General features: G+C 45.3%; 1 protein-coding gene across 1 annotated transcript in view; it reads right to left on the bottom strand.

Annotated features, from left to right (window-relative positions):
• CSMD2 (CUB and Sushi multiple domains 2) overlaps positions 1–26,724 on the bottom strand; it is a 588,433-nt gene that overhangs the window by 215,164 nt on the left and 346,545 nt on the right. The window contains exons 14-15 of the mRNA XM_070510384.1: positions 5,946–6,272; positions 2,079–2,273 (exon numbers count right to left, since the gene is read on the bottom strand). Coding sequence (XP_070366485.1) covers positions 2,079–2,273; positions 5,946–6,272 — 522 coding nt within the window. The remainder of the gene's footprint in view (positions 1–2,078; positions 2,274–5,945; positions 6,273–26,724) is intronic.

Raw genomic sequence — 26,724 nt, 5'->3', positions numbered from 1 at the left:
GGCGAGCACGAGAGAGAATGAGGGGCCGGCCTGAAGGAAGGGTGAACGGCCACCGAGTGATGATCCTCCAACCCTGGGCTCTTTCTGTGGTCCTCTGCGTCACCCAGGAACAACTCCATCGGACAGGCACGATCACCTGCTGCTGACGAGGGAGTCACCTCATCTATCAGTTCTGGAGCTGGGAGGGGTGAAGCCGTGAGAGTCACACTGACTGTCTGACTGCAAAGCTTCTGTTATTTCCCAAAGTGCTCACTCTGCTGAGGAAAAATGGCAGATGCGGTTGTGCAGACCTCAGTGTGGGACTTTGGAGGGCAGAAAGAAGTCTGTTCATGTCATGGTTGGGGCGGGCACCTGGAAGGCTGGAAATGTACCAGTTGATGCCCTAAAGTGGAGTGCTACTCATCTGATTGGTCCAAGGAAGAAGTGGTTAAAATCAGGTTAAAATGATGTTCCCAGCCAGCACTTAGTGAGGGCTGCCTTGCTGCCACGCACTGCTCCAAGAGTGGTGCATGCTCACGACAACCCCGTGAGGAGGTTTCCATTGTTCACTGCACTTGACTGTTGGGGCAACTGAGGCACAGAGAAGTCAAGTCACTAGACCAGGGTGACTCAGCAGATAAGGTTCAGGGTGGAGACAAAAGGCAGTCTGGTGAGACTCAGGGCTCTGGAGGCCGTTAGGGAGGCTCGAACCTAGTTTAAAGGTCCTTCCTTCCTTCATTCATTCAGTGATTCATCAACCAGTATTGACCAAGCAGCTACCAAGTGTCAAACAATATGCCAGTTGTGGCGTCATGAGGCCAAGAAAGATTCGCTGACCTCACGGAGCTGACAAACCAGCAAGAGCACAGCTAACACATTTGAGTGCTTACTTTATGCCAAGACCTGCCCTTTACACGTGCACCTTATTATTAACCCACCCCATCCCCCTTTTTCAGCTGAAAAAAACAGAGGCTCAAAGGGAAAATGTGACTTGCCAGGATTCCAGCCCAGGCCCCTCTGAAGTGAAAGCCCACCTTGACCACAGCCCGTCTGCTCCACGCACTGTGCTCTTAGTGGTCTCTCTTTTCCCCTCCACCCACCCGTTGGCTCTGGAGCCCTGCTTACTCTAAGGCATGCCCCCTTCATTGTGCTCCTGTCCTTCCCACTTGCTGGCCCGGGTGCTCAGATTTGGGTTTGGGGACTGGGTACATAGAGAGGTCTCTTAGGTCCCCACCCTCTGTCTATCATGTGAGATGAGAGGAAGAAGCTTTCTGGTCCCCAAAAGGAGAGAATTACAGCCCCTGCCCCCTTGGATGCTGTCACTGCCTCTGAGGGGCCTGTGGGTACTCACTACTCACCCCTTATTCACAAACATTCTTTGAAGGCCTATTCTGTGCTGGCATTGTGCCTGGTACACAAATGCGACATGATTCCTGCCCTCAAGAAGCTTAATCTGTGTTTTAAAGCCTGCACTTTGGTGGAACAGATGGCTGGTCTGAAATTGAGTCAAAACCTGTCTGTGTGGCAAGGCAGGATCAAGGAGACACCATAATAACCCTTGTGCTTGCTTCAAGCTGTGTTTTTTCTGGCTGGTCTGCCCTTAGTCTCCTGAAGATTGACCGCTAGGATTTCAAGGCATTTAACAGGGGCACAGAGGCCAAGCCTGGGAGATGTCCCAGGGAATTGGGAAATTTAGCACGTGGACAAGGAGAGCGGCAGGCGACTTGAAAGATTTGAAAGCTCACAGCACTGCCAATACTGCTTCGGGCTGATGGAGCTGCCCCGGGCAGGAGCTGGAAGCAGGACTGCTAATGGCCGCGATAGTGAGGGAGTTCCCAGTGGAATGAAGAGGTGATTTTGATGCCTGACAGTCTAGACCCAGTGTTTCTCCAGTTTAATCTCTGGTGACAACACAAAATTCTATGCAAAGTGGTCCTCTAAAGCCCCTGCCATTCCAGCGTGAGGGTGAGAGAGTGGCCCTGGGTCCCGGGAGAAGATGAAGGATGATACAGAAATGGGCCACTGTGGTTCTGGTCACTCGGTCCCCCTCTTCTGTCTCCCGGGCTGACAGCCACAGCGCCAGCCTGGCAGGCACGTACCTTCACATCTCAGCACGGCGCTGTTCCAGACCACGCTGCCCTCCTTCAGGATGCAGGTGATGGTCTCTGAGCCCTGAGTCCCGAGGAAGCCTTCATCACAGAGGAAGGAGATGGAGCTTCCCAGCTGGAGGCTGTCACCAAACCGTTTGCCATTTACTGGAACGCCAGGATCTGGGCACTCGTTGTGTCGGAAGGCTGTGTGGATGGGGGCCAAGGACGTGATTAGACAGAGCTGGTGTGAGTAGGACACCCAAAGAAAAATAAGCTTCATCATGATGGTCAAAACTAGACCTCCACCACTAGCCCAAGAAGCCACCATGCTGGAGGGAGACCTGGACAGCCTAGAGCCAGGGACCAATGTGCCACATGGGGCATAAGGCTGGTGCTGGTTAAACCGGATCCGCCTTCCTGGACCCCTTATCCTGCTTCATTCTAAAGAACACTGAGAGATCAGGAAGGGGGCTGTTTCTCATGTTAGCACGTTTAAGTCACACAGTGATTTCATGAAGTAGATACTATTATCCCAGTTTACAAAGGGGGAAACTGAGGCTCAACATGGCTAAGAAGCAGATCTGTCTCCTCAATGTCAAATCCATTCCACGCTTCCCTAATTTCAGACAGTTACGGGATCATTTACGTTGCAGGTGAGCTGGACTCTAACTCCTGTGACACCAATAGACAAGGAGCATAATGAAATAGGTCCCCTGGAATGAACCCTGTCTGAAGCCGTTGGCTTCACTGCCTTCCCGCTTGTCAGGCTGCCGCGCGCTCTCCCAGGCAGCTGATAATGCAGCTGGGGGAGAGGAAGGAGTCAGAACACTTGCGTTTAGTGGGGCCTCGCCTCTTGTTCATTACATGGTTTCGGGCAACTTATGTAATCTCTGTTTCCTGACCTATAAAATGGAGATCAACTTCACTTGCGGGGTTGTTCTGGGATAGAAGTAAAATGAACGTTGACATGAATATGAAAGTGGAGAGTGTGTGGTACAGCACCTGACAGATGCCAAGGACTCCTTAAGGATGAGTTCCCACTCCATCTCCACCAAGCACATTCCCAGCCTGCCCCCACCAGGGGTGCCACAGTTCTCGCCCTCAAGTCTCTGATGCCACATCCTATTGGCACCCCTGCTCTTTTAAGGATGGTAGCTTTCCAGGGGAGACCAGGCTTCAAGGCTGCCGGGGCATATGCCCCTTTAAAGAACTCAATTTCCAAGCCTCTGAAATTCCCTAGTGATGGAAACACTTGCACGGAAGCGGCCCCAGAGGCTGAGGGATCTTGCTGGAGGTGAGAGGCCTGCAGGCCTGGTGATGCCTCCTATCAAAGTTGAGCTGTGGGAGCCTCTGACATGGAGATGATGGTGACGACCCCTTGCAGAGCCTCAACGGAGTCCCCAACACCCTTCCCTCCGAAATGCAAAGCCTAGGTCAGCCCACACTTCAGTCTCCTAACCTTTCTTCATTAGGAGCTAGGACCATGAGGTTGCCCTGACATTTGGAAATATGGGGTAGAAAGAAAAGTAGTTCTTGGGGCCCAGAAGTCCAGGCATTTGTCTATTCAAAACCCTATCAGTCTCACACACACACACACACACACACACACACACACACACACACACTTGTATGCATACAAAAGGAGTATGGAGCTATTTCCAACATCTGGGAGCAAAAGCTCTAAGTCAAGGATTTCAGTACTACCCAGTTCCACCTGTGCACCTTTTCAAGCCTCAGTTTCCTGGTGTGTGAAAGGGACAGATCTTAGCTTAGAAGTTTTCGTTGTGGAGTCGGGAGTGGTGACTCAGAGTGTTCACATGGCGGGTGCTCAGCAAACAGGGGCCACGTCATCATTGTTCAAAACGCTCCACGGGGAAGGAGGCTTAGGGTCTCCCTAAGGAGCTCCAGGGGTGGAAATGGGATCACCGATCCTTGGCACAGGGACACAGACTTCAAGTCCTCGTGAGGGGGAGCCCTGAGCGCTCTCTAGCTCTGGAGAGAGCTATGGGGGTCGGGGGGCGGGCTCCCCGGCCCCGGGCAGATTCAAGCCCAGCTGGATGATCATCAGTTGCGATGTGACTGTGGAGCTTCATGTTCTGCGGGGAGAGACTACACGAGTTCCCAAACACTTAACCATGGTCTATTGTTTCACCAGCCACGTCAGAATCGCCACAGAAGCCTGTGGAAAAAATGTAGATGCTGGGGCCTCATCCCCTTAGAGATTCTCATTCAGCAGGCCTAGGAGGGAGCCCAGATTTTAAAAAATTATTTCTACTCATCCATCCAACTGTCTGTACAAATGCATAGAAAAATAGTGATGTCTGTTAATTCTTCCCCAAATAGCGGCAAGAACCATTTCCGGGTGGAGGGATTTTGGGTGGTAGTTAGCATTTCTTCTTTGAGTATTGGTTTTTGAGTATTCATGTGTCAGATGTGCATCATTTTTACAATGGTGGAGAAACTCGGAGAGAAATGCTGGGTAATAGCTCGGTCCTCAGGTCAGGCAGGCCGTCTTCCGCCTCTTCCTCCCGAGGACTCAGCATGGGCTCCTCTGCTAGTAAGTCCTAGTAAGCGGGGACTTACTGGGGTTTGGTTTTCCTAGGAGACTATGAGTATCTCTTTTTGCCCCAGGTCCCCATTGGTGTCCACACCTGTTTTGAACCTGCTTCCTGCTGCCCATAGATGAGGGAGGGGGCAAGCCCTGAAAAGGTCAACTGTTTCTAGCAAGTGTGGCGTCCTGAAGGACGTGTTGACTGAGCATCAGGGAAGGGCGTTATCTTGGGTGGTCTCTTGGCACCTGGAGTCCCCAGTGGCCCACCATTTGGACCCATTGTCTTCAGCTCACCTAGACCCCAGAGGCAGGCGGGAGAAGGAAGCAAGACTTCTATGGCAAGGGTGGGGGTAGTGGCTGAGAGATCAGTTTTGTCAAAAAGTACCAGAGGGACCAGTTCTACGTGTGCGCCAGTATACGTGGGGCGGAGCTTGAACTGGGGATGTGCATTCCACAAGCAGCCTCTGGGAGAGGATCTGGTTAATTGCTCAGGCAGACCCAGCAGCAGCCCCATTTGATTATTTGCCATTGGCCAACTTCATGGGGTCTATAGCTTATGCAGACCAGATGAGCACTTCTTGCTACCTTTGCCAGCTTGCTATTTCCAGTCTTGAAGTTTCTGCCCCCATCTCTACCCTCCCTATGACCCCATGAGACACAGAATTGAAAATAATCCCAGCCAAGCTTCCGGTTGTTTCTAGAGAAGGGGCCCAGGATTGAAATCGGAGGTGACAACTTTTGGCCTGTGGCCCTGAGAGGGGTGATGAGGAAATGCCCCTAGAGTTGGCTCTTATCAGCCCCAGCGCCAAACAGAAACACTGCTCCAGACCTCTGTTTCTGATTTGATGGTGGGAATGGGAACGGGGCAAGAGAAGCATGAGCAGCCCCACCAGCAATACCTGCAGTCAACAGTAAGTAGGCGTTCAAGGACTCGGGGGAGCACATCAGAGAGAAATCAGTGACTAATGAGAGGATGGCAGACGCTCGTTCTCTCTTGGGTTCTTCCTGGTTCTAGCTGGGCCTTCTAGGAGGGGGAGCGTGGGAGGGAGAAATGAGGTCCCAGGCTCCTTTTACATTACATGTCACACCTATAGGAAATAAATGCTCAAAAGCCAGTGACTCCACAGAAAAGGGCACCCTGCCCAGCAGCCAGTGCTTTATGCTTTTTCTGGTCAAGCTGGAGCCCCGTGCCTGGCCATGGCAGCCCCCGTAATGCCCTTGGAACCAGCTCACCCACACTAACACTCCTCCACGGGAGCACCCTCAACCATCCTCAGAGGCTGACAGTCAGAGGGATGGCCAGCTGGGGACAGAGGAGGACTCACTGGTGAAGGTGATGTTGAAGCCTCTTTTCCCCGTGGAGTGGTCAGTCTGGAACTCTAGACGGGCCACGTGGCCACTGCTTGTGATGGAGGAGGGGAGCTGGTTTCCTGAGAAGGTGCCCAGGACGGGGGCCTCGGCAGTCGCCCCATCCTTGATGACCAGGAAGTCAAACTGAGGCTCCACGTCGATGTCATTGAAGGCCAGGTGGATGCGGCTCTCAGGCCGGGCCAGGATGAGCCAGACGCAGTGGAGGTGGTTGCCGTAGTCCTCTGGGTAGTTGGGTGACAGGACGACCCCAGAGGGGCTGGTGAAGTTGAAGAAGCAGGAAACTGAAAGAGAAGAGCAGTGGAGGTCAGTAGGTGCCCCCAGCATTCTGCTTGGGCCACTGAGGGCTGGCAGGGGGAGCATTTCCTTAGTGTAAAGAGCAATAGAAAGAAAGGTGACACAGTTGGGTTGGACTGACTGGGCTCCGAGCTCTAGGTGGCAGGCATGCTGGGTTCCATGCTGAGCATGGCGCAAGGAAAGGTCTCTCTGGCAACCTGCAGACATGCCAGCGTTGGTCTTCTCTTGGCTCCCTCTCCCCTCTTCAGTGTGCTCACCCCAGACAGCGCCTGCATGTTCTTAGTCCCTTGTGCTGGGGTAAAACCATCATTCAAGCTAAAGTGCAGTCAGAGCACCTGGGATCTCTTAGCTGGTGGTGATCCCCCAGGTGGTAACCAGGGTGGAGACAGTCCAAGTCCATTTCTCTCCTTTGAACGTTTTTGGTGGGGACATGACAGGTGTGCCTTGGGGATTCTGGCAACCTCAGAGCTACAAAGCTATGCTAAGGAGGTGCCGGGTAAGCACATTCTTTCAGAGACCAAAGCTTTGGAAGAAACTGGGGGAGAGAAGGGATAGTGCCTCACCTTGATGCCCCGCCCACCTCCTCTCCCACTTTACCCTAAGATCCACTCCTCTGAAAACCCTTATTGCAAACTCTTTTCATGCCGGTGACTAACAGACCTTGGACCACGGTTGAACCAAGGAAAGTGCCATAAATGGAAAAACCAACAAACAAACACTAAACCAAAATTAAAAAGGAAAATAACAGAATGAAAAGAAAATAATTGCAACAAATAAGCCAAGGGCAAATTTCAATATTGAATTAGAGCTTTTATCATGGTATAAGAACGTCGCCAAGATGAGCAAAGAGAATGCTCAGAGGATTCAAGTGAGAGAAAATAGAATTAATATGAAAACACAGCCCATATTTCACTAAAAAAAAATAAAGAAAAAATATACCACCCCAATTGTGGAGGCTTCATGGAAAGTCATGTGTGTTTACTGCCTGTTGCAGAGTGAAGTTGATATAATCCTTTTGGAAGGGAGTATATGAATTCTTATCAATGGCCACAAAACTCTTCAAATATTCTTACTCAGTAATCTCTAAGAATTAATTCAAAAGAAAAAGAGCCACGTGGACAAAGATGTTTATAGTGACATAATTTTATTACAGAGGAAAAATGTGAACAACCTATGTGTCAGCCCAATAATGTGGCGTAAGTGATAGCCTTAATGTGATACGGCTTGACTGCAATCATTAAAGTGATAAATATGACCCTGCAGAAAGAAGAATGTTAAACATAACTTTAAGTAAAACAGTAGATCATAAAATTATATGTATACTTTTGATTATAGCTATTAAATATTTATTTATTTACGGATAAAGAAAAGGACATGAGCCCCCCAATTAAAATTGTATTAGAGTAATAGGTTTCTGGGTGATGTTTTTTCAAAATGAAAACAATATTTAATTTTTCTGACTGCAAAAATGATATAAGCCCATTCTAAACATTTTTTAATATGGACAAACATTTAAATCCCTTTATAACATTTATATTGATGTTGGTTGTTAATAATACTGAAACTGAAGCAAGTATAATATTTGGCTTGTTAATTATAATGAAGCTAAGGTGAAAAATAATAATAAAATCATGTTTGCAAAAGAAAATAACACACAAAACAAAGGAACTGGGGATTCCTCATGCTGAGTTTCTCCTTCCTCTCCCTGACTCCACATATCTTCCCCTTTCATGAATTTGGTTTTTCTTTCCAATCTGCTACTCAAAGCCCTTCCAACAAATTCAGCAAAGTGAACCTGGTCCCTAAGACACATTCAGTCTTATTCCTGTAACCTCTTTATTTTATGAGTATAGGAAGAGTTTGAGCCAAAGGGAGAGAAGGGCATGAAAAAGCTTTTAGGGAACCCAAGCTATAGCTAATAGTAATTATTATTATATGTTATGGGGGATTTACTGAGTGCAGGCACTGTTCTAAGCACTTTAATCAATTACTCAATTTAACTGTCACAATAACACTAAGAGGTAGGTTATTAACCCCATTTAAAGATGAAGACACTGAGGCTCACAGAGGTTAAGTAACTTGCCAGGGTCACGTGGCCAGTAAATGGTAGCAGCAAGTTCAAATCTATGCAAATCAATGCAAATTCAAGCCCATCCAACTCCAGGGGCCAAGCTCTTAGCCACCCATCAACACCATCTCCCACTATTAGAACAGAACTGCCCACCGGGCCTAAGTCTAACAGTGGAGTCCTTGAGGGTGTTCTTAGAATCTGCCGAAGATCTACTTGTTGACCCCAACCATTACATCAGCACTGAGCTGGGGGCTCTAGGCTGGACGTGGATGCCCCCACACAGCCATCCTGTCTCCAGCTTTGTGGTAGTCCCGCTGGCAGCATAATGCGAATAAAGAGGAATCCTAACCCAACAAAGCCAAAGGCCTTGAAGACAGAAGGGGAAAAACCACAATAGCCTGTCAACAAGAACATCACCAAGGTGGACTGAAGACAAAGACAAGCACTACGATCACAGAGAGGAGATCATCAGGGCACTGTAAGCGTGTGAACAAATGGATTTGCTGCTGAGGAGAATGTGATTAACATTATCCAAGTCCCCACCCTGGCTCCCTCACTCTATCACTTTACACTTTTTTCTCTATACCCTTTTTAAGGGGTTGCCATGTTGTAAAGCTCCAGAGGCATCATTTTGAGCAGCTATAATAGTAGCTCTAACTATCACTGTCTAAAATTACCTTGTTCGCTTATTGTTATGGGGGGTCCCTCCCTCTCCCCAACGCACACACATATACTCCATGAGAGCAGAAATTTTGTCTGTTTAATCTCCTGAATCCCAAATGGCTCCCACGGTGCCTGGCACATTGTTGGTGCTCAATCAATATCTGATGAATGAGTCAATGAGCATTTAATAGCTGATACTATCTGAAAAGATGGCAACATGAATATGTGTGCCTTACATTCCCATCCTGGTCGAAGCCCCAATCAACAGAATTGACCAAAGTCTGAAGAAATAGGTGGATACCAGCATCCACTCTGGAAACTAGGGAAAAATACTGTGCCATGGTCCTCAATGCATTTCTCTTAGATACAGTATGGATCTGTCCCTAAATAATTTACAGTAGAAAAGAGTATGACCCAGCCAAGGTGCTAAAAAGCAAAGACAACAGAAACTACTCCCAATATCAAAGACCTCAAAAAATATATTATTCACATAAAATTCATTAAAAAATTACTTGAAGATGTTTTCTACCCAACCAAGAGAAGAATCCAAATGAAGAGCTCGACTATGGGAAAGTTACGGTTAACAAAGAATAAAAAAAAGGTTGGCAACAAGCAAATAAACCAACTAGTAAAGAATCTAAATAATTGCTATAAACATAGTTATAAAACAGAATGGCAGTATAACAAATATCCCTTGGAAGAGAAGATATGAGCTATCACGCTTGCCCAAACCCCAGGGTAAAATACTGCAGATTTTACTGATATAATGAGTAAAGTTGGAGCAAGAAGCTATGCTAATTTCTCCGTCTTGCAAGAAATTCTGTTATATAGTTTCTGTGGTTAATTAGAGAAATATAGGTTAGAGCATGTTTTTAAAGATGTTAAGTGTAATTAGTAATAGACTATAAAGTAGCTTATCTTCAGAATTACCAAAGGGGAAAAAGCAAAGCAGTGAATTTAGCAAAAAAATGGAATTCAAAGGAAACAACAAGAAAGCATAAAGATGGGAAATGTAAAGTAAGATGCTAAAAAAAAAAGACAAAGTATCACTTGTTACGATAAGTGTATAAGAGTATACGGTCTAATCTCTCCTAGTAAAATATAACCCTCATTTTGGGACAAGAAACATGCCTTAAACAAAGTGACTCAGAATAGTCAAAAATGAAGGAATGGGCCAATATAGCTCAGACTTCACGTTGGGAGAGTGTTAAAATTTACCAACGCCCAGGCCCCAAAGATTCCTTTTTATTTGGTGGAGTAGGCCCAGAACATCACAGGTTCTAAGCTCCCCAGGTGATCCTAACGTGCAGCCAGGGTTTGAGAACTGGTGGAGGCAAATGCGAACCATGAAGAAAGGAGTTTTAATGTTAATTTCAAACCCTTGGATGTTATAATATCACCCCAGACTCTTGGATGATTCTTTTTTAGCCCAAGAGTCCTCTGGACAGCTACTGGGAGACATTTCTTCTTGCATCTGGAAAGCGATGGAGCTGATAAACTGCCACTAACAGAACAAGAACGTGGCCCTACAAAGTTCAGTCTTCCACTCCAAGACATATCTCATTCTTGTTGCGACAAGGGCAGGAAAAGGCAAGGGGTACCGTCCTACAAAGGTCTAATCATTCTTGGTCTGGAAAATTATGTTTGCATGTTACACTGGAACATTTCTGTTAGAGAATAGAGTTTGAGTCTCAGCATCCCCAGTGAGGACAACAAAAGTGTCGTGATTGGATCTCATCACTATCAATCACCGGGTTACAAGGGAGAGAGATGAGGTACCTTCCCTCTCTTTAAAGGTAGTTACTGTTGTGCTCATGGATCTTGACCTTAGATAAATCTTTGAATCAGACAGCTCTCAGATAGTTCAGACTTTTGAAAAATAATAAAGGTGGACAACTCATCAACAAGTGGATGCATAATTACTGTACATAATATTGGAGTATTATTTAACATGACCATGAATAGAAAATAAAAGAGGCTTGATGAAAAACCCTCTTTTACTGTCTTTTATTTTGGTGTTGTTACTGCTAGGTTCACTGCTTTCGAAACGATAATTCAATTACTAGGGGCCTGACAAAGCAAAACAAAATTCAAAGATGATATTTAAAAAATAGATGATGCACACATTCCAAAATGAAGATAGGAGAGTTATGATACTTTATGCCCCAAAGCACTGAAACAGACAAAATAAACTATTTTTAAAAAAATACTAGTGTTGGGGCTGGCCCCGTGGCATAGTAGTTAAGTTCGGCAAGCTCTGCTTCAGCAGCCTGGATGTGGACCTACACCACTCATCAAGCCGTGCTGTGGTGGCAACCCACATACAAAATAGAGGAAGACAGGCACAGATGTTAGCTCAGAGCCAATCTTCGTCAAGCAGAAAAAAGGGGAAGATTGGCAACAGATGTTAGATCAGAGCAAATCTTCCTACCAAAAAAAGGGAAAAAAATACAAGAATTGGAGAAAAATATACCAATCTGAAGTCAAAAGTAAATAAAGAAAAAGATCTGTAAAATACTATGAGTGTGTATGTGTTATATGAAATTCTGTAGCCTTCAAATGAGGAACACTACCTTTTCCACAAGTGCCCATGGAATCTTACAGAAATGAACTTTCTGTGGGACGAAAAGAAAATCTCCATAAATTCCTCCACAAAATGAAAATTGTTGGGACACGTTTTCTGTTCACAGTGCAAATAAACTAGAAACCAATAATAAAAAAACAAAGAAAAATCCCTAATCAGTTGAAAATTCACAAAACCTTTTCCTAAATAAGTTCTTGAGTTCAAAGAGGAAACAAAAGCTGTCAACACAGACTACTTCTAAGTGATGATAATACTAGGCTAAAGTTGTATTTAAGAGAAAATTCATAGCCTATTCATTATTAAATAATAAAGAAATAAAATAAGTGAAATGAGTGTTTAAACTCAAAAGGTTTCAAAGAGAATAATTAAACAGGATTAAGGAGAGAACGGAGAATAAACTGAGTAAAGATAAAAGCAGAAAAAATAACTGAAGAGGTCAATGAAAGAAAAACTTCTTACTGGTCTATTCAAGAAATAAAAAGAGAGAAGATATATATATAGAGAGACAGGATAATAAAATCAAGTAGATAAGCCAATTATAAAAGAGTAGTATGTATAACATACTAATCAATTGGAAATCTTGACAAAATGGAGAATTTCCTCCAAAAATGTGAATTACCAAAATTGTATGAAGGGCAAAACTTGAAGAAACCGGGAAATACTAAAGGAATGGTGGTCTCATGGCCAGAGCTTTAAAATTTTAAAGAAACTGTAATAGCTACGGTATTTCATCTTGATCCAAATACTCCCATAAAATAGTATGTATGATCCACATGTTCACACTCATCTGCTTATACACTGACACACCCACAGTGTAAAAATATCCTATCTGAAAAGTATTAACAAATAAAATTCAGCCCTAAAAACAACAAACAAACACGACTCATATAATGAAAACAGCAAAACTTTATTGACAGGCAGAAAAGAAAATTTAAAAATGAGAGACAACATATTTTTCTGGATGAAGAGTTCATATTGTTAAGACGACAATAGTCCTCAAATCATTGTATAAATTTAACAAAATTCCAGGCAACACCCACACCAATTTTTTTTTTCTGGAACATGAAACAACTGTAAGATCTATCTGTTGGAATAAACAGGTGAAAATAGCCAAGAAAGATGAGGAATAAATAGTGTATAAAGTAACATTCCAAAAGCACCATATGTCTTAACTCACCGACTCTCACAGCCATCCTCTGAGGTGGACACTATTATCATCCCCATTTTACAGGTGCAGAAGCTGAGCCCAGGTGTTCAGGTAACCTGCTCGCAGTAACGCAGCATATAAGTGATGGGGTTGAGATATGAACCCAGACAAGCTGGTTCCAGAGGCCAGCTCTCAGCCGTGATACCTACTCTCTCCCTATGGAAGGAGGGCTTGCCAGCTCAGATATTAAAACATTATAAAGCTGCAGTAATAAAATCTCTATTGTATTAGCTTCAAACAAGAGATCAATGGAACCAAAAAAGAAAGTTCAGAAATGGACACAGACATCTAAAAATTTAGTATATGATGAACAGGGCTTTTCAAATTAGTGGGGTCAAGGCTGACTGATCAATAAAAGATGCTTGGACAAATGGCTAATCAGTTGTGGAAAAATTAGATCCACGCCTTACTCAATGTACCATAGAGTATTAGAAGAAAATATAAAGAATATTTGTATTATCTCAGAGGTGGGGAAGGACTTTCTTAGCATTATATCAAAGTGAGAAATCATAATGGGAATGATATTTTTAACTACAGAAATGAAAAACTTTTCAATTTCAAAAATCAGTCAAACAAAAGCTGAATAGTGAGGAACAAATGGAAAGGAAATATTTGCAAGTTATTACAGTTAAATATTTACTACAGTTAACATATAAAGAATTACAATTCGATAAAAACATAAACACTCAAAACAGAAATATGGAAATAAGGAATAAAGAATAAAGGAAATTAAGGGGCGACTAACAAAAGAATGAATGAAGTTGGACATAAGATGTGAGAAAATGTTCAATATCATTAGAAAACAAAAACTTCAAACAACAGAGCTATCAAATTGGCAAAGAAAAAAAAAGACAGCATGGAATTTTGCAAGAGAAGGGAGAGAAGCTGGCAGGGCAGATGGAGACGAAGCAGCCTAGAGGTAGGAGGACAAACAGGAGAGTGGTTTCCAGAAGGAGGGAAGGGCTATCTGTTCTGAAACACAGCTGAGAATCTGTGTAGGACGAGGGCAGAAAACGACCCACTGGGTTTCAGCAAAAAGAGACTCATTGGTGGCCTCATGAGAACAGTTTCCAGGCGTGGTGGACACAGAGGTCAGAATGGATGGGGTGACGAGGGGCCTCAAGGTGAGAAATGGACACAGCAAGGGTAGGCATCCTGTCCAAGAAGTCTGGATGTGAACAAGAGTATTAGAGAACCAGCAAGAAGATGCGGGGTGTGAAGACAGATCTTTACTTTTAAGGTAAGAGAGATGTGAAAAATTTGAATGTTGATGGGAAGGACTGGGCAGAAGCGGGGAGGCTGAAGCGACAGAGAAGGAGGATGAATTACAGGAGGCAGGAGGTTCCTGAGAAGGTGGCAGGAGAGGGAGAATCAAAGGCAAAGTTTTTGGAACAGTGGATTGCAACCCGTTAGTCAGGAAAGTGATGTGGTGGGTCATGAGCTCGATGCTAAAAAAGAAAAAAGAAAAAAGAAAGAAAACCAAAAACAAAAGGAAGCGAATGGAAAATATCTGAGCACATTATAGGTAGTAAAGGTAAGGACTGTTTGTGACATGTACGTTTTGATTATGTTTGAGTGTGCGCGTGAATATGTGCTGTGTTTGCATTTCTTCCTGTGAGGTTAAAGGTGTTTGAAAGTCCCTGATCTAAAGCCTAAATGGGACACACAATCTATGGGGGGCTTGGTTTTTGATAGGAAAGAGGAGTGAACATCTCTGTTATAAGAGGTGGGAAGGTGAGAGGAAGGAGGGCGCTGGACATGACCTGCAGGCTCAGTGTCTGGTATTTGGAAGGCGAGGACGTTGCCTGCGAGGTGGGAGGCAAGGTCATTCTCGAGTTCAAGGTGAGGAGAGGGGGCTGTTCATGGGTTGGAGGGGAGTGGAGAATGCTTGGGAACTTCCACGGAGAGGAGCAGAATAGAATGAGTTGAGAGATACACATGCATTGCTAGGCGCTGTTGCAGGCTTGATTGAGATTGGTGACCAAGAATTTGTAGCAGCGCCAATTTGCCTGGTTGGGCGATTTTCTCCAGCAGTGCTCACTCAAGCAGGAGAAGCCCAATCAGACTGTGCTTGCTTCATTGTGTGTCCCTGGACCAGTAAACTAAGGCCGCCCTGCTGATTAATGCTATAGCTGAGCTGGAGGCAGACACTTTACAAGCTCACTCTTGAATTTCTTTCACCTCTTTCCGCTCAGAAGCTCAGTGTATGTTAATTTTCATCTGAGTTATCTTAACATTATCTCTGCCACTGGAGCTGGTGAAAGTTAACGTTTAACTACGTTGGGCCTGAAGAAGCTGTGCGAGGTTCTCAAGGTCATATGCATGAGGAGTGAAACTGGTCACCTGGCAGGGCACATCCTTATTATAAACAAGATTAAGTTAAAGCCTGGTTCTCTTTGAGGAGAATGCTGAGATTGCCTTCTAGAAATTCGTACATTCCAGAAGGAGCACCAGGGATAAATGGACAATCCTGGCCACATGTTTCCTGAGCACATAGTATGTCCTCTTAAATTCATATTTGATGTAATCTGACCCCAAAGCCATGAATTGCGCTCAAGTTTTTGTATTTCCTTTTTTGGGGGGTCTAATCCTCACCACCCAGGCAGGCGCTGGTGTCCTGAGGCCTGAGTTAGATCAGCAGGGCCTCCAACAGAGCTCAGCCCTCCCACATCCCTGAACCACACTCACTCCATCTTCCATCACAACGCTCCAGGTTTTTCCCCTCTACCTCTGACTGCCTCTGCAGTCATTTGAAAGCTTTCCTCTTCTACTTGACTTTTGCATTTTGGAACATGAAAGGCTCTTGTTTCGGGTCATCTCACATTTCACATTCTTTCTAGGGCACCCCACCCTACACATGACTCCTAAACGTATACCTCCAGGACAGACCTCTCTTCTGAGCTCCAGACCTGGATACCCAATGGTCTTTGAAATGTCTCCACCTAGCTTGAGTATTAACGGAGCACCTGCTGTATGCCAAACACCCCTCTACATATGGGTTGGCAACCAACAAGACGGATAAGTAAGTCCTCAGCTCTCATGAAGTTTACATTCTAATAGGTGACAAAGAACATAAGACTGGGTGAAGGGAAAGAAAGCGAATGGAGTGGGGGTGCTCTACTTTCAATAAGGAGGTCAGAGATGTGCTGTCTGAGGAGGAGGCCTCTGAGATGTGGCCTGATGATAAGGAGCCAGCCGTCCTCAGGGAAATTCACTACAGATGGAGGGAATTGCAAGTGAAAGACAGGAGGCCAATGGGGCAGAAGCAGGGGGAACCACAGAGCTCGGAACAGGAGATGAGTTGGGGAGGACGGCAAAGGTCTTTCAGACCATGAGAAGGAGTTTGCATTTTATCACAGCAAATTAAACTAAATATGTTCAAAACTGAACTCCTAGACTTTTTCGCCAAACCTCATTCTCCTAGATTCTAGAATCTGGAATATTCCCTGGCATCCGCAAACGATTCAGCCCTGTCATCACCAAGTTCTGGGCTTTCTCTTGGCCCTCTTCTCACTCCCCAATTACTCCTCCTTTATGCCATTGCCTCCCAAAGAAATACTAGTAGCCCAGACCCTCCTGCACACTCCAGACTTGATATGAAACTGCCTGATGTACCTCTCTCCTGGAGATCCCACTGGCACCTCGAATACACGTCCAAAATTGAACTCTTTATCTACTTTCCTAAGCCTCCTTCATTCTTTATCTCCATGAATGACAACACCCAGTTGCCTAAGCAAAATATATCAACTCCTTCTCCCTCACTCCCATATCCAATCAGTAACCAACTTCTGTCGATTCTATCTCTTCAATATCTCTTGTACTTGTCACATCTTCATCACACCCTGATTAAGTTAAGGTCCTCTTCCTACTGCAACAGTCTACCTGGTTTCCTGGCTTTAAATCTCCTTCTGAGTTCATCCTACATCTTGGCTCCAGAGTGAATTTCGTAAATCACAAATTCTCATGATGTTATATCCTTGCTTGGAACCCTTTAAAGACTCCCTGTTGCACAGAAGATAAAACCTAAACTCCTTAAAAGGGCACAAAAGACCCCAAAGACCTCAGGCCCCTGCCAAGTTGTTTTATCTTTATTTTTCTACCCCCCACTGCACCCTCCTTTCCAGCCATATTAGACTACTTAAAGCCCTACAAATGTGCAAGGTTAACCCCACGTCTTGCTCAGGCTATTTTCTCTTTTTAGAATGTTCTCTCCTCCTGTCCATCTGGAAAACTCTGTTAAGCATCATTTCTGTTGAGTGGTGTGGGTCCCTCCCACCCCCATTTATCTTTCCTAGCTGCAGTCACGGAGTGTCTGTGTACCACGCTTATCCCACTCAGTGCCTACTATGGTCTAAATGGTTGTGCCCCGACCCCCAACCCCCTGCAAATTTATATGTTGAAAGCCTAATCCCCAAAGATGATGGTATTAATAGGTGGGGCCTTTGGGACGTTCTTAAATTATGAGAGTGGAGCCCTCATGAATGGGATTAGTGCCATATAAAAGAGGATCCAGAGAGATCCCTAGTCCCCTTCTCTCAAGTGGATACAAGGAGAAGTGTGTGACCCTGGAGTGGACCCTCACCCGACCATGCTGGCAACCTGATCTCGGACTTCCAGCCCGCAGACTGTAAGCAATACATTTCCGTGGTTTATAAGCTATCCAGTCTGTGGTTTATAAGCTATCCAGTCTGTGGTATTTTTTTACAGCGGCCCAAACAGACTAAGGTAGTACCCAAGCCACCCTTGGCTACGACTCCATCAGCCTGAAGGCTGTAGAACAAAATCCTGCATTAACAGGCTCTGGATGGCCAAGTGTCTTCCAAACCAGGGTCTCTCCTATCTCCACCATGTTGGCTTTGTCTACATAATAACGCCAATACTAATACAGTCAATAGTAACTATAACAAAAATAGAAAAACTTTTACATATTTGTTATAAAACTGTAACAAAAATAGGAAACAGGCATTTCCTAAGAATTTGCTATATGATTGGCACTAGAGATATAACAGTGAGCAACACATACACAGTTCTGTCCTCATGGAGTGTACAGTCTAGGGAGAAGCTTATTTGGTAGATTGTATTCTTTCCTCACAATCATTTGCTCCTTCCCTGCCCTTGGGTCACTTGCCCACCCCACTGACTTTGGACCTTGTGACTAGCTTTCCTCCCCAGAATGTGAGGGAGCACGGCATAGGCATGTCCAGGCAGTGGCTTTCAATGTTCTTGGGTGGTTTCACTCTATTCTCTTGAGCTTTTGCCTTCTGCCATGAGAACAGGATGTCCTACATATAGACTGGTCCTCCAGCCTGGGTCCCAGAACGAGAGGCTATATACAGACCAATCGAGCCCCACAGAGCTGCGACTGACCTACAGCCCTTATGGGATGCAAATGAGAAATAAATGTTTGTTGTTGCAATCCACTGAGTTTTGGACTATTCATGCTAGAGCGAAAGTTGACTAATGTGCTTATGAAAAGGGATGTGAAGAAATCAGAAAATGAAGGATTGCTCTTTTGGATAGGGTGGTTAGATAAGGGCACTCTGGGGAGGGGACAGTTTTAGGGGTGATGAGAAGGATCCAACCTCCTGAGGAACATTCCAGCATGGTGGACTACAATGCACAGGCATTGAGGTAGGAAAGAGCTTAGAGTACATGAGTATCTGAAAGAGGGTGAGTGTGTCCGGGCAGAGTAAGCGAGGGGGGGCGTGGCATGGGATGAGGGGAGAGGTAGGAGGGGGTCAACCACCTCATAGACCTTTGGCTCAGAGATCACTCTCGGCGTCCAAAGCACTCAGCTGAGGCCTAACCCTTTTCTTGGCAGAAAGTCTGCTGGGTCATGGTTAAAGTGACCACATAATATCTTGCCCAAGTTGGGATACTTTTAAGAATGAAAAATGGTACTACTAATAATTATCCTAGGATAAAAGATGTAACTGGGATTATCCCAAGCAAATATGGATGTATGGTCACCCCACTCATGGTCCGTTTATTTCCCTTCCACAAAAGTATCCTTTATCCTGTGGAAGTAGCTTCTGCCTCAAGTTCCTCATTCACAATCCAATACCCTTCTGGAACTGGCATCTTAAACCGAAGCTCACTGGTAGGAGTCTGATGATTGCTAAGTTCTTGCCTCCTACAACTGGACTCTGTTCCCTGTTCCCCCTTAGAAGATGGCTGGGTTTTTTATATAAACTGACTGCTTATCAGCAAAATGCCAGCTCCTGTCTAACCTGTGGGAATTACCCACTGCCTGGAATCACCCTGCAGCCAAGACTGGTTTGTGCCACGGCTCTGGAATAACGCCCATCCAGGAGCATCATTCTGGCTGCTAACCCTAGCGTCTAGACCCTCTTCATTGAGACGCTCAGAGGTTCTTGCCAAGGCCAGGCTCTGAACTGGCGTCTTATGTACTCCTTAGCTGCTGGCTGAGGATCTCCTGTCACCACCTCCCAGGACACGTCTGGTACCTTATGGAACAAAGTACGAAGAAAGTCCCTGCTCTGCACTCCTGGGAAGAAGCTGAGTCCACAGTCCTGGAGCTCAGCACTTACCTTGAAAACAGACCATAAGTTCTTTGGAAAATACACAAGGCCAAAGAAAGCCACCACCCCAAAGCTGGAACAAATGTGAATCCTGAAAAATTTGGGTTTGCCTGTTTTTCACTTCCTAGCTATACACCATTTTTGGTGGGGGGCAGACCACTGTGCTTCACTGAGCTTATTTCCACGTGTATAAAAACTGGACTATCAACTCTAAGTCACACCTTTGTTGGGAAGATTCATTGTGATGAAGCTTCTGAAGGGACTGAGTGCAGCACTATGTCCGGGCACATGGGAGGGATAAATTCAATTTTTGTTGAATTTGATACAAGAGGCATTTTCCAGTTCTGTTGCTCAGCACATCTCTGAGTCTCAACCAGCCTCCCCACTTCCTCCCTAGTATAGCCCGTTGCTCAACCAAGCACGACTCCAGAACAAAAGGTTTTATCTCTGGTCCTCACTCCCTCTTCTCCTCAACGAATGAGTGGGTAACTCCAAATCCAGAAGATTTTGCCAAAACTCATTTGCAGGAACGGTTGACTGCTGGTTACTATGCCTTGGGGTCACCTTCCATGGGAAGACCAGCTTAGGAAAGGAGACGCACTCTGGCAGCTACAAGGGGGTGCCTGGTGCTGAACAGCTCTACACTTGAGCGATGGATATTTTGTCAGTCCTGAGGTTAGTCTGGGATTCTGATGAGCTGTGCCACGTGGGGCGAATAGTGGGTGCCTTGATGACCCTGTCTTTCTTGAGCACCAAGCAAAGTCTACTAAAAAGTGCTTCTCACCGGTGTGAGGTCCCACAGCTGCCCGTGCCTAGGCTCCAGGATCCTTGGGTTACTTGTAGGGTTCTCTCCTTGCCACAGGAGCAGACCTCAGTCAGCTGAGGGGGTTAGCTTCAGCTGTTTTTATTTAGCTGTCAGCCAAACACAGGTATTAACTGGGAAGAAAAGTATGCTGCCATGATGTAGCCTGAGTCCAAGAATTCTCATGAGCTCAGGGGAACTTAAGAAAGGGTATAGACTGCATCTTCAGCAGCTCAGAAGGTGCTCCTGGGACTGTAGGTCCAGGCCACTGGGTCTTTGAGGCCCTCAGGGCCTGTCCTCTTCACCTGAGCCCCTGAACTCTGTCAGAGCCCCACCATCTTTTCTAAGGCTGTTTCAGCAGAGCATCTTCACTCAGGGAGTCTAGAGTCAGCCATGGTTCTGACTACCCTAAGCTCATACCTCAGACCACCACCTACTGAAGACTGGAAAAGCACACTTAGCTGCTCACCATGATCATAAGGAAATATGTTTGGATTTCCCTCCAGGAGAATCCATGATGATCCAGCGGAGTTTACAGTCAGCCTGAGAGAGCTGCCTTCAAGCCCGCGGAGGGAGTTTTATCCGACTCCCAGAGCAAGATGGGAGTGAACGAGGTAGCGTAGGGCAGCAGCCCTGCTCCTGAGCCCATCTCCCCTGAGCTCCCCAGAAGACTGCCTTTGTACAAGAGGAATGGAGGAGGGGTCTTTAAATCCCAGAGGGATAACTAAAGACTCTCCTAGAAATCCAAGCTCTAGAAAAGGTGAGTGGTGCCTTCTCCAGGACCCACAGAACCCAAAAACACTCACAATGCCCAGAGCTGATGGTGACACACTTATGACCAAATGAGATTGGCCCAGAGGCTCACAGAATGCGGGAGGGTTACTGGTAGAGCTTTAAGCCCCAGCCCCTGAGCCAGCAGCTGTAAAAACAGACCCTGATTGGTGAAACTCTGTGTCTCCTCAATCGCTGTCTGAGGCAGACATGGCAGAGCTCAGGGGGGAAGGCACGGTCTGCGGCGAGGCCACGGGAGCACACTTAGCAGATACATAACTGTGAAAATTTTACAGAGAGAAAGGAACCTGTTAGCTCTGATCCCAAAGGTGAAAGCTGAAGTGACAAAGGCAGATACATGTCATTCCCCTCAGAAGTAGAGGTCACAGCCCAGGATTAAGCCATAAAACTTGGTTGGTTTGTCCAGCCCCCATTCCACCCAGCCAGCTGTGGTCCCAAGATACCCTGGACCAGGACTCTCAGCTGTAGGAATACAGCGTTTGGACCGGGCCCTGTACTAAGCTGTGTTCATAGTTTGGTTCTGGACAGATTCCTGGGTTGGACTGGGCTGAAATTTTGCCTGTGCTATGATCCTCCAGGAAGTCTTGTGAGAATCTTTCAATTGGAATACATTTTTCTCCCTCTACGTTCTGGTAGCACTTTGTGGCCACACTTACTATTTCAATAATTAAAAAACTACTTTACAATAAAAGTATGTGCTTATCACACTCACAGACTCTGAACTTCTGGAGGGCAAGGACAATGTTGGAGTCAGCCCCGTTATTCTCCCAGAGCCGAGCACAGTGCCCGGTGCGTAGCAGCCCTCCCCTCCACATTTTGCTGCATTCAAATGAAATGAAAGGCAGGCGATGGCTACATAAAGTTGTAATGTCATAGTACTGGACCTTGCATCCCGGTCCTCACCGGGATATCAACGTGGAGGTCAACATCCTTGATGGAGGTCAACATCCTTGGATCCCTGGAGGCTACCACCATCATAACGATTGAATTATGGCGGCCTCAGCCTGGCCAGACTCATATAACATACAACCACACATATCACCACATACATCATAGTCCCATGCCTCAAGAGGCTGCTGTCTTGTCAGGGGACCAAACCCCTCAGGAATGACCCAAAACTCCCCTGCAAACAACTGGCACAGAGTAGGTGTCCCATATTAGTGGTTCACAAATCTGGCCTGGCATCCAGATCTCCTAAGAAGGCTTTGGAACTACAATTCCTGGGCCTTGTCCCAGACCTCCTCAATCAGAAATTCTGGGGATGAGGCCAGGATTCTGTATTTTAAAAGCCTTTGAGTGATTCTAATGATAAGTTGGGTTTGGGTCCATTTTAGACTGGGCAGGGCCACCAAAGACACCTCCTTCCTCTATAAAGTATCTGCCTATTTAAAAATAAAGGTAATAAGTGATATTTGTGACCCACACTGGATTGGCAGGAAAAGTGTTGACTGTACTTCTTTACAAGCCATCCCTTCATCCAGTCTTTGCCTGATCGGACCCTGCCCAGTACACTGAAGACCTTTATTTCACCGGCTCAGTTCTTACAGCCAGATCCCGGGCCAAGCCCAGCCAAGCCTGACAGTCATGGGAAGCCCCATCCCCTCAAACCACTGGGGTGAATGTGGCTTCACGGTCTGCATCTGGTGGGTTTCTGAGGAGCCAGTGCACCCACACACCCACAGAGTTTCAGTACCCTCCCCATCTGCCACCCCTGCCCCACACGTGTGCCCCAGCCCAGGGACTGGGCTTGTGCCCTGCTTCTTGATTTCCTCTCCAGTCCCTGCTGTGAGTAAAGCCTTTTCTGAGACTGCAGCCTCTGGCTGGGGCGAGGACACCCTCAGGCAGGGGTAGGCTTTGTTCTCTTGGGCGAAGACGTGACTCAACCCATAAGCTGCCTTCCCTCATCAAGTGTCTACCTATTTAAGAAGAAAGGTAACAAGAAGTGTATGACCCACATGGGCCCAGTAGGACAAATGTGGACTCTACTTCCTAGGACATTCTGATAGGAAATGCTGGCAGCCACCTTTGTGAGTCATCCCTTTATCCAGGGTCAGTTCTCCCAGCCTTGGCTCCCCTCAACTCCAGCTCACCCTTCCCAGGCTGTCCCTATGGTCCCGGCATGCTTCACAGCCATGACTGCAGCGCCCGTTCCCCCGTGCAGCAGTGGATACAGATCCTCTCCACCTCCCGCCACCACCAGAACTTTCTGTTCAAGGAAACCACTCCTTTGGATTCCTGGGCGTCCTTCTACAGAGCAGGCGCACTGCACTCCCAACCCCGCCTCAGCTTCGCACATCACTAGCACAGTGAGAACACAGGTCTTCAGGGGTCTGGTTCTTGAGGACTGAGTAACAGAGGAAGGGGACCCTGGAACCATGCATGCTGGTTTTCAATTCCCAGGAACTGGCCTAAAATACAAATTTGGACCAAAGCAAGCCCCAGGTTCCCTGCTTCTCTCCTGGGGCCACCTATGGGTTAATAGGACCTTTAAGGAAGCCTAGAGAAATGAGGAGAACATTGCATCAGCAGAGGATGCTCACACAGCCCTTATTATCGCCCCTGCCCCTGATCAGAAGCAATGCCCAGGAATACAATCCCCCACATTGACCCTGACACTTTCGAACCTCAGCTGATCCCAGTTCTAGCTCTGAACACATGAAAAAGGCAATTTCCAAGGACTCTAGCTATTGTGATAATATTTTCTGGGCCAAAGGAAAGGATATTTGAAATTGTACTTGTCTTGGAAAATCTGGGATTATATATTCACAGGGAATGCCAGGCTTCAGCCATGTAGAGGAAGGACCATGGAGACATGCTTCCCGTGTGCACAGGGCATTGAGGTCGAGGTGGGAGGGGAGCGAAAAAAGCACCTGCCTATTTAAAATAAAGGTAACCAGCGACGTATGTGACCTGTATGAAGAAAACCACAGAGCCGCTATATTTAGAAAAATGAAAGCAGACGAACAAAGAGAGTGACGCACCATGTTTCTAGATGGGAAGGCTGTGCATTATAAAAATGCCTATTTTCCTCAAGTTAATTTATACTTTAACAAGACTGCACATACAAAATCCCAATAGGATTCTTTTTTTTTTATTCTAACAAAGTGATTCTAAAATTAATCTTGAACAACAAACAGATGAGAATAACAATGAATATTCTGAAAGAGAAAATAATTAAGGGAGGAAGGAATAGTTTCGAGCTCTGCCAGATATTAGAACATATTATAAAACAACAATTAAAATTATTCAATACCGGCGCTAAGATAGAAGCAGAGCAGGAGAACAAAGTGGTGACTCAAGAAATAGACTTAACTACATGTGAGGATTCAGGAGGTGATAAAACAATGCATTTCCTTCAATCAAAAGGGAAATGAATTACATAACAAATTGTGTTGGAAAACTGCGTAATAGTTTGCACAATATTATACATTCATCTAAATAAACTCCAGATGGATTAACAAATTATAGTTTTAAAAAAATCAAATTACTGACAAATAACCAAAAATAGAACAAACTATTTCTCAGATCTGTGGCAGAACGACAACTTTGTCAGCTTTGAAAAGAAATCACAAACATTGAGAGATCTGTCCATATAAAAATGTAAAACAACTGTACAGTGCAAAATAGCAAAATGAAAAAAAAAGGAAAAGAAGACATTGGGAAAATATGTATCTAATACCACAAAGAGCTTCTACCCATGATAGAGAAAGAGAGTCTTCCAATTGGAAAGGAAAATACCAACGCAACTCTCTCGTACCCACATGTTGGAACGGACAGTTGCTACACAGAGACTGCAAATAGCAAATGCCCCATGTCCCTCCTACACAGCGCCGGACCCAGGCCACTGTAGAAAGAGCCGGACTGGAGTGTCTGTCCAGGGTCCTGTGACGGAAATCCTGATGCCACTTTCATTCCTCTAGCTCCAACGAGGACATGCCACCAGCCCATGGGTACCCAGCAGTCTCTCTCTGGACCCTACTCGCATGGGCCCCGCTCCCTTCTTTCAGTCACATACATTTGGCAGCTGCCAACCCTTTTGGGAACTACCACAAACCAAGTACCCAGACAGGGAGTGCATGTGCTTGCACGTGTGTGTGTATGCATGCATGTGTGCAAAATGTGTCTAATGAACATCCCCCTTTTGCATAGGCCCAAGCCCCAGGGCTTCTCTCAGAACTCAGTACCACCACTTGGATGTCTCCTTTTGCAACGGGGCCCCAACTTTGTCCTCCCATCATTCAGGCCCAATTATTGGACAGACATGACATCATGCCTGCATGCTATGACAAGAGAGACTGTTGCTCTCTTGTTCAGCACCTGCTATGATGCCAGCCCCACAACAGGCACTCAATGAATATGTGTTAAATAAAAGAATGAATCTTCACAGGGAAGATCCTAAACGCATCTGTATTACCAATGCTTGCTTATCGAAAAACTAAATTTTGAACCACAAGAGCCCACTTTAATTTACATAATTATGTCTATCTTCACATTAGAGCAAGCTCTTTGAGGTCAAGGACTGTGTCCAATTCATCTCTGGATTTGCAGCACTTATCATAACATTTGGCACTTTGCAGAAGTTCACAAGGGTGTCCTGTAGGAACATATCCAATTTATACCTATTAAATTAGCAATTTTTAAAAGGCTACACAAACACTTGAGGTTTGGCGATGCTGATAAAGGTTACGAGTGATATATGTGACCCATATGATGAACACCACAAAGTTGTTATATTTAGAAAAGTGAAAGTAGATGAACATAAAAGAGAGGTATGCCATGTTTCTGGATGGGAAGGCCGCGTGTTCTGTGAGTCTTATTCTTAATCATATAGCTTGTGTTATTGGTATTATGAACTGGCACCGCATTTTTGGGGAGCAATATACATCAAGAGTTAATAAAAATGTTCATATCCTGACCCAACAACCTCACTCCTGGAAATTTATCCTAAGGACATAATTCAAGCGAAGAAAAAAAAGCCATATGCCTGAGTATGTTCATTACAGCTTTATATAAAATAATTGAACATAATTGGTTAACTAAGTCATGGTCCATTCACTAGGCAGAATATCCATAGATATTAAGAATGATAACTATGAAAGACGTGCAGCCTCATGGCAACATATGCGACATAATGTAGAGTTTAAAACACAGAATGCGAGATGGTATGTTCAATTTGATTAAAGCCACATGAAATATGTGTGTAAGAGTCAAAAAAGAATGGCCAAATCTAAAATTGGTTTTGGTTTAAGGAAGTGAAATTAAGAGTATAATATTTATTTAAACCTTTAAATTTACTTAAACTTTTGAATACTAGAATACACCAAAAGCTTGTGTTAGGTATTGACCCTTGAGCTCCAGATACTTCTGAAAGACTTACAGTACATTATATAGGGCACAGCACTATGAGATCACCTCTTCAACCTGAGCAGGATCACCCCCAAAGACCCTCCAGGTTAGAATTTGACCAGATCAGTCATACTCCTTTATGCAGCTGACTTTGTACACAGTAGGTGCTCAATAAATCAAAGATGGGTGGATAAATGGATGAGTAGAAAGAATGAGAAAAAGCAAAGATTAGGAAAAGGCTTTGACACTGGTATATTGCATATTGATATCCAATACTGGTATAGTTCCAATGAGGGTCAAGGATCTAGCGTTCATGAATTGTCTAGCTCTTGTCAATCTGTTACTTCATCGGAGTAACTCAGCCAACAGTTTGCTTCTGTACTCTGACCTAGTATTTTTGTCCTAGGGCTTCCTTGTCTTTCCCGATGACCC

The sequence above is a fragment of the Equus asinus genome, chromosome 5 (assembly GCF_041296235.1).
Source record: "Equus asinus isolate D_3611 breed Donkey chromosome 5, EquAss-T2T_v2, whole genome shotgun sequence".
NCBI lineage: Eukaryota > Metazoa > Chordata > Mammalia > Perissodactyla > Equidae > Equus > Equus asinus.
This window is presented reverse-complemented; position numbering and strand designations above follow the sequence as displayed.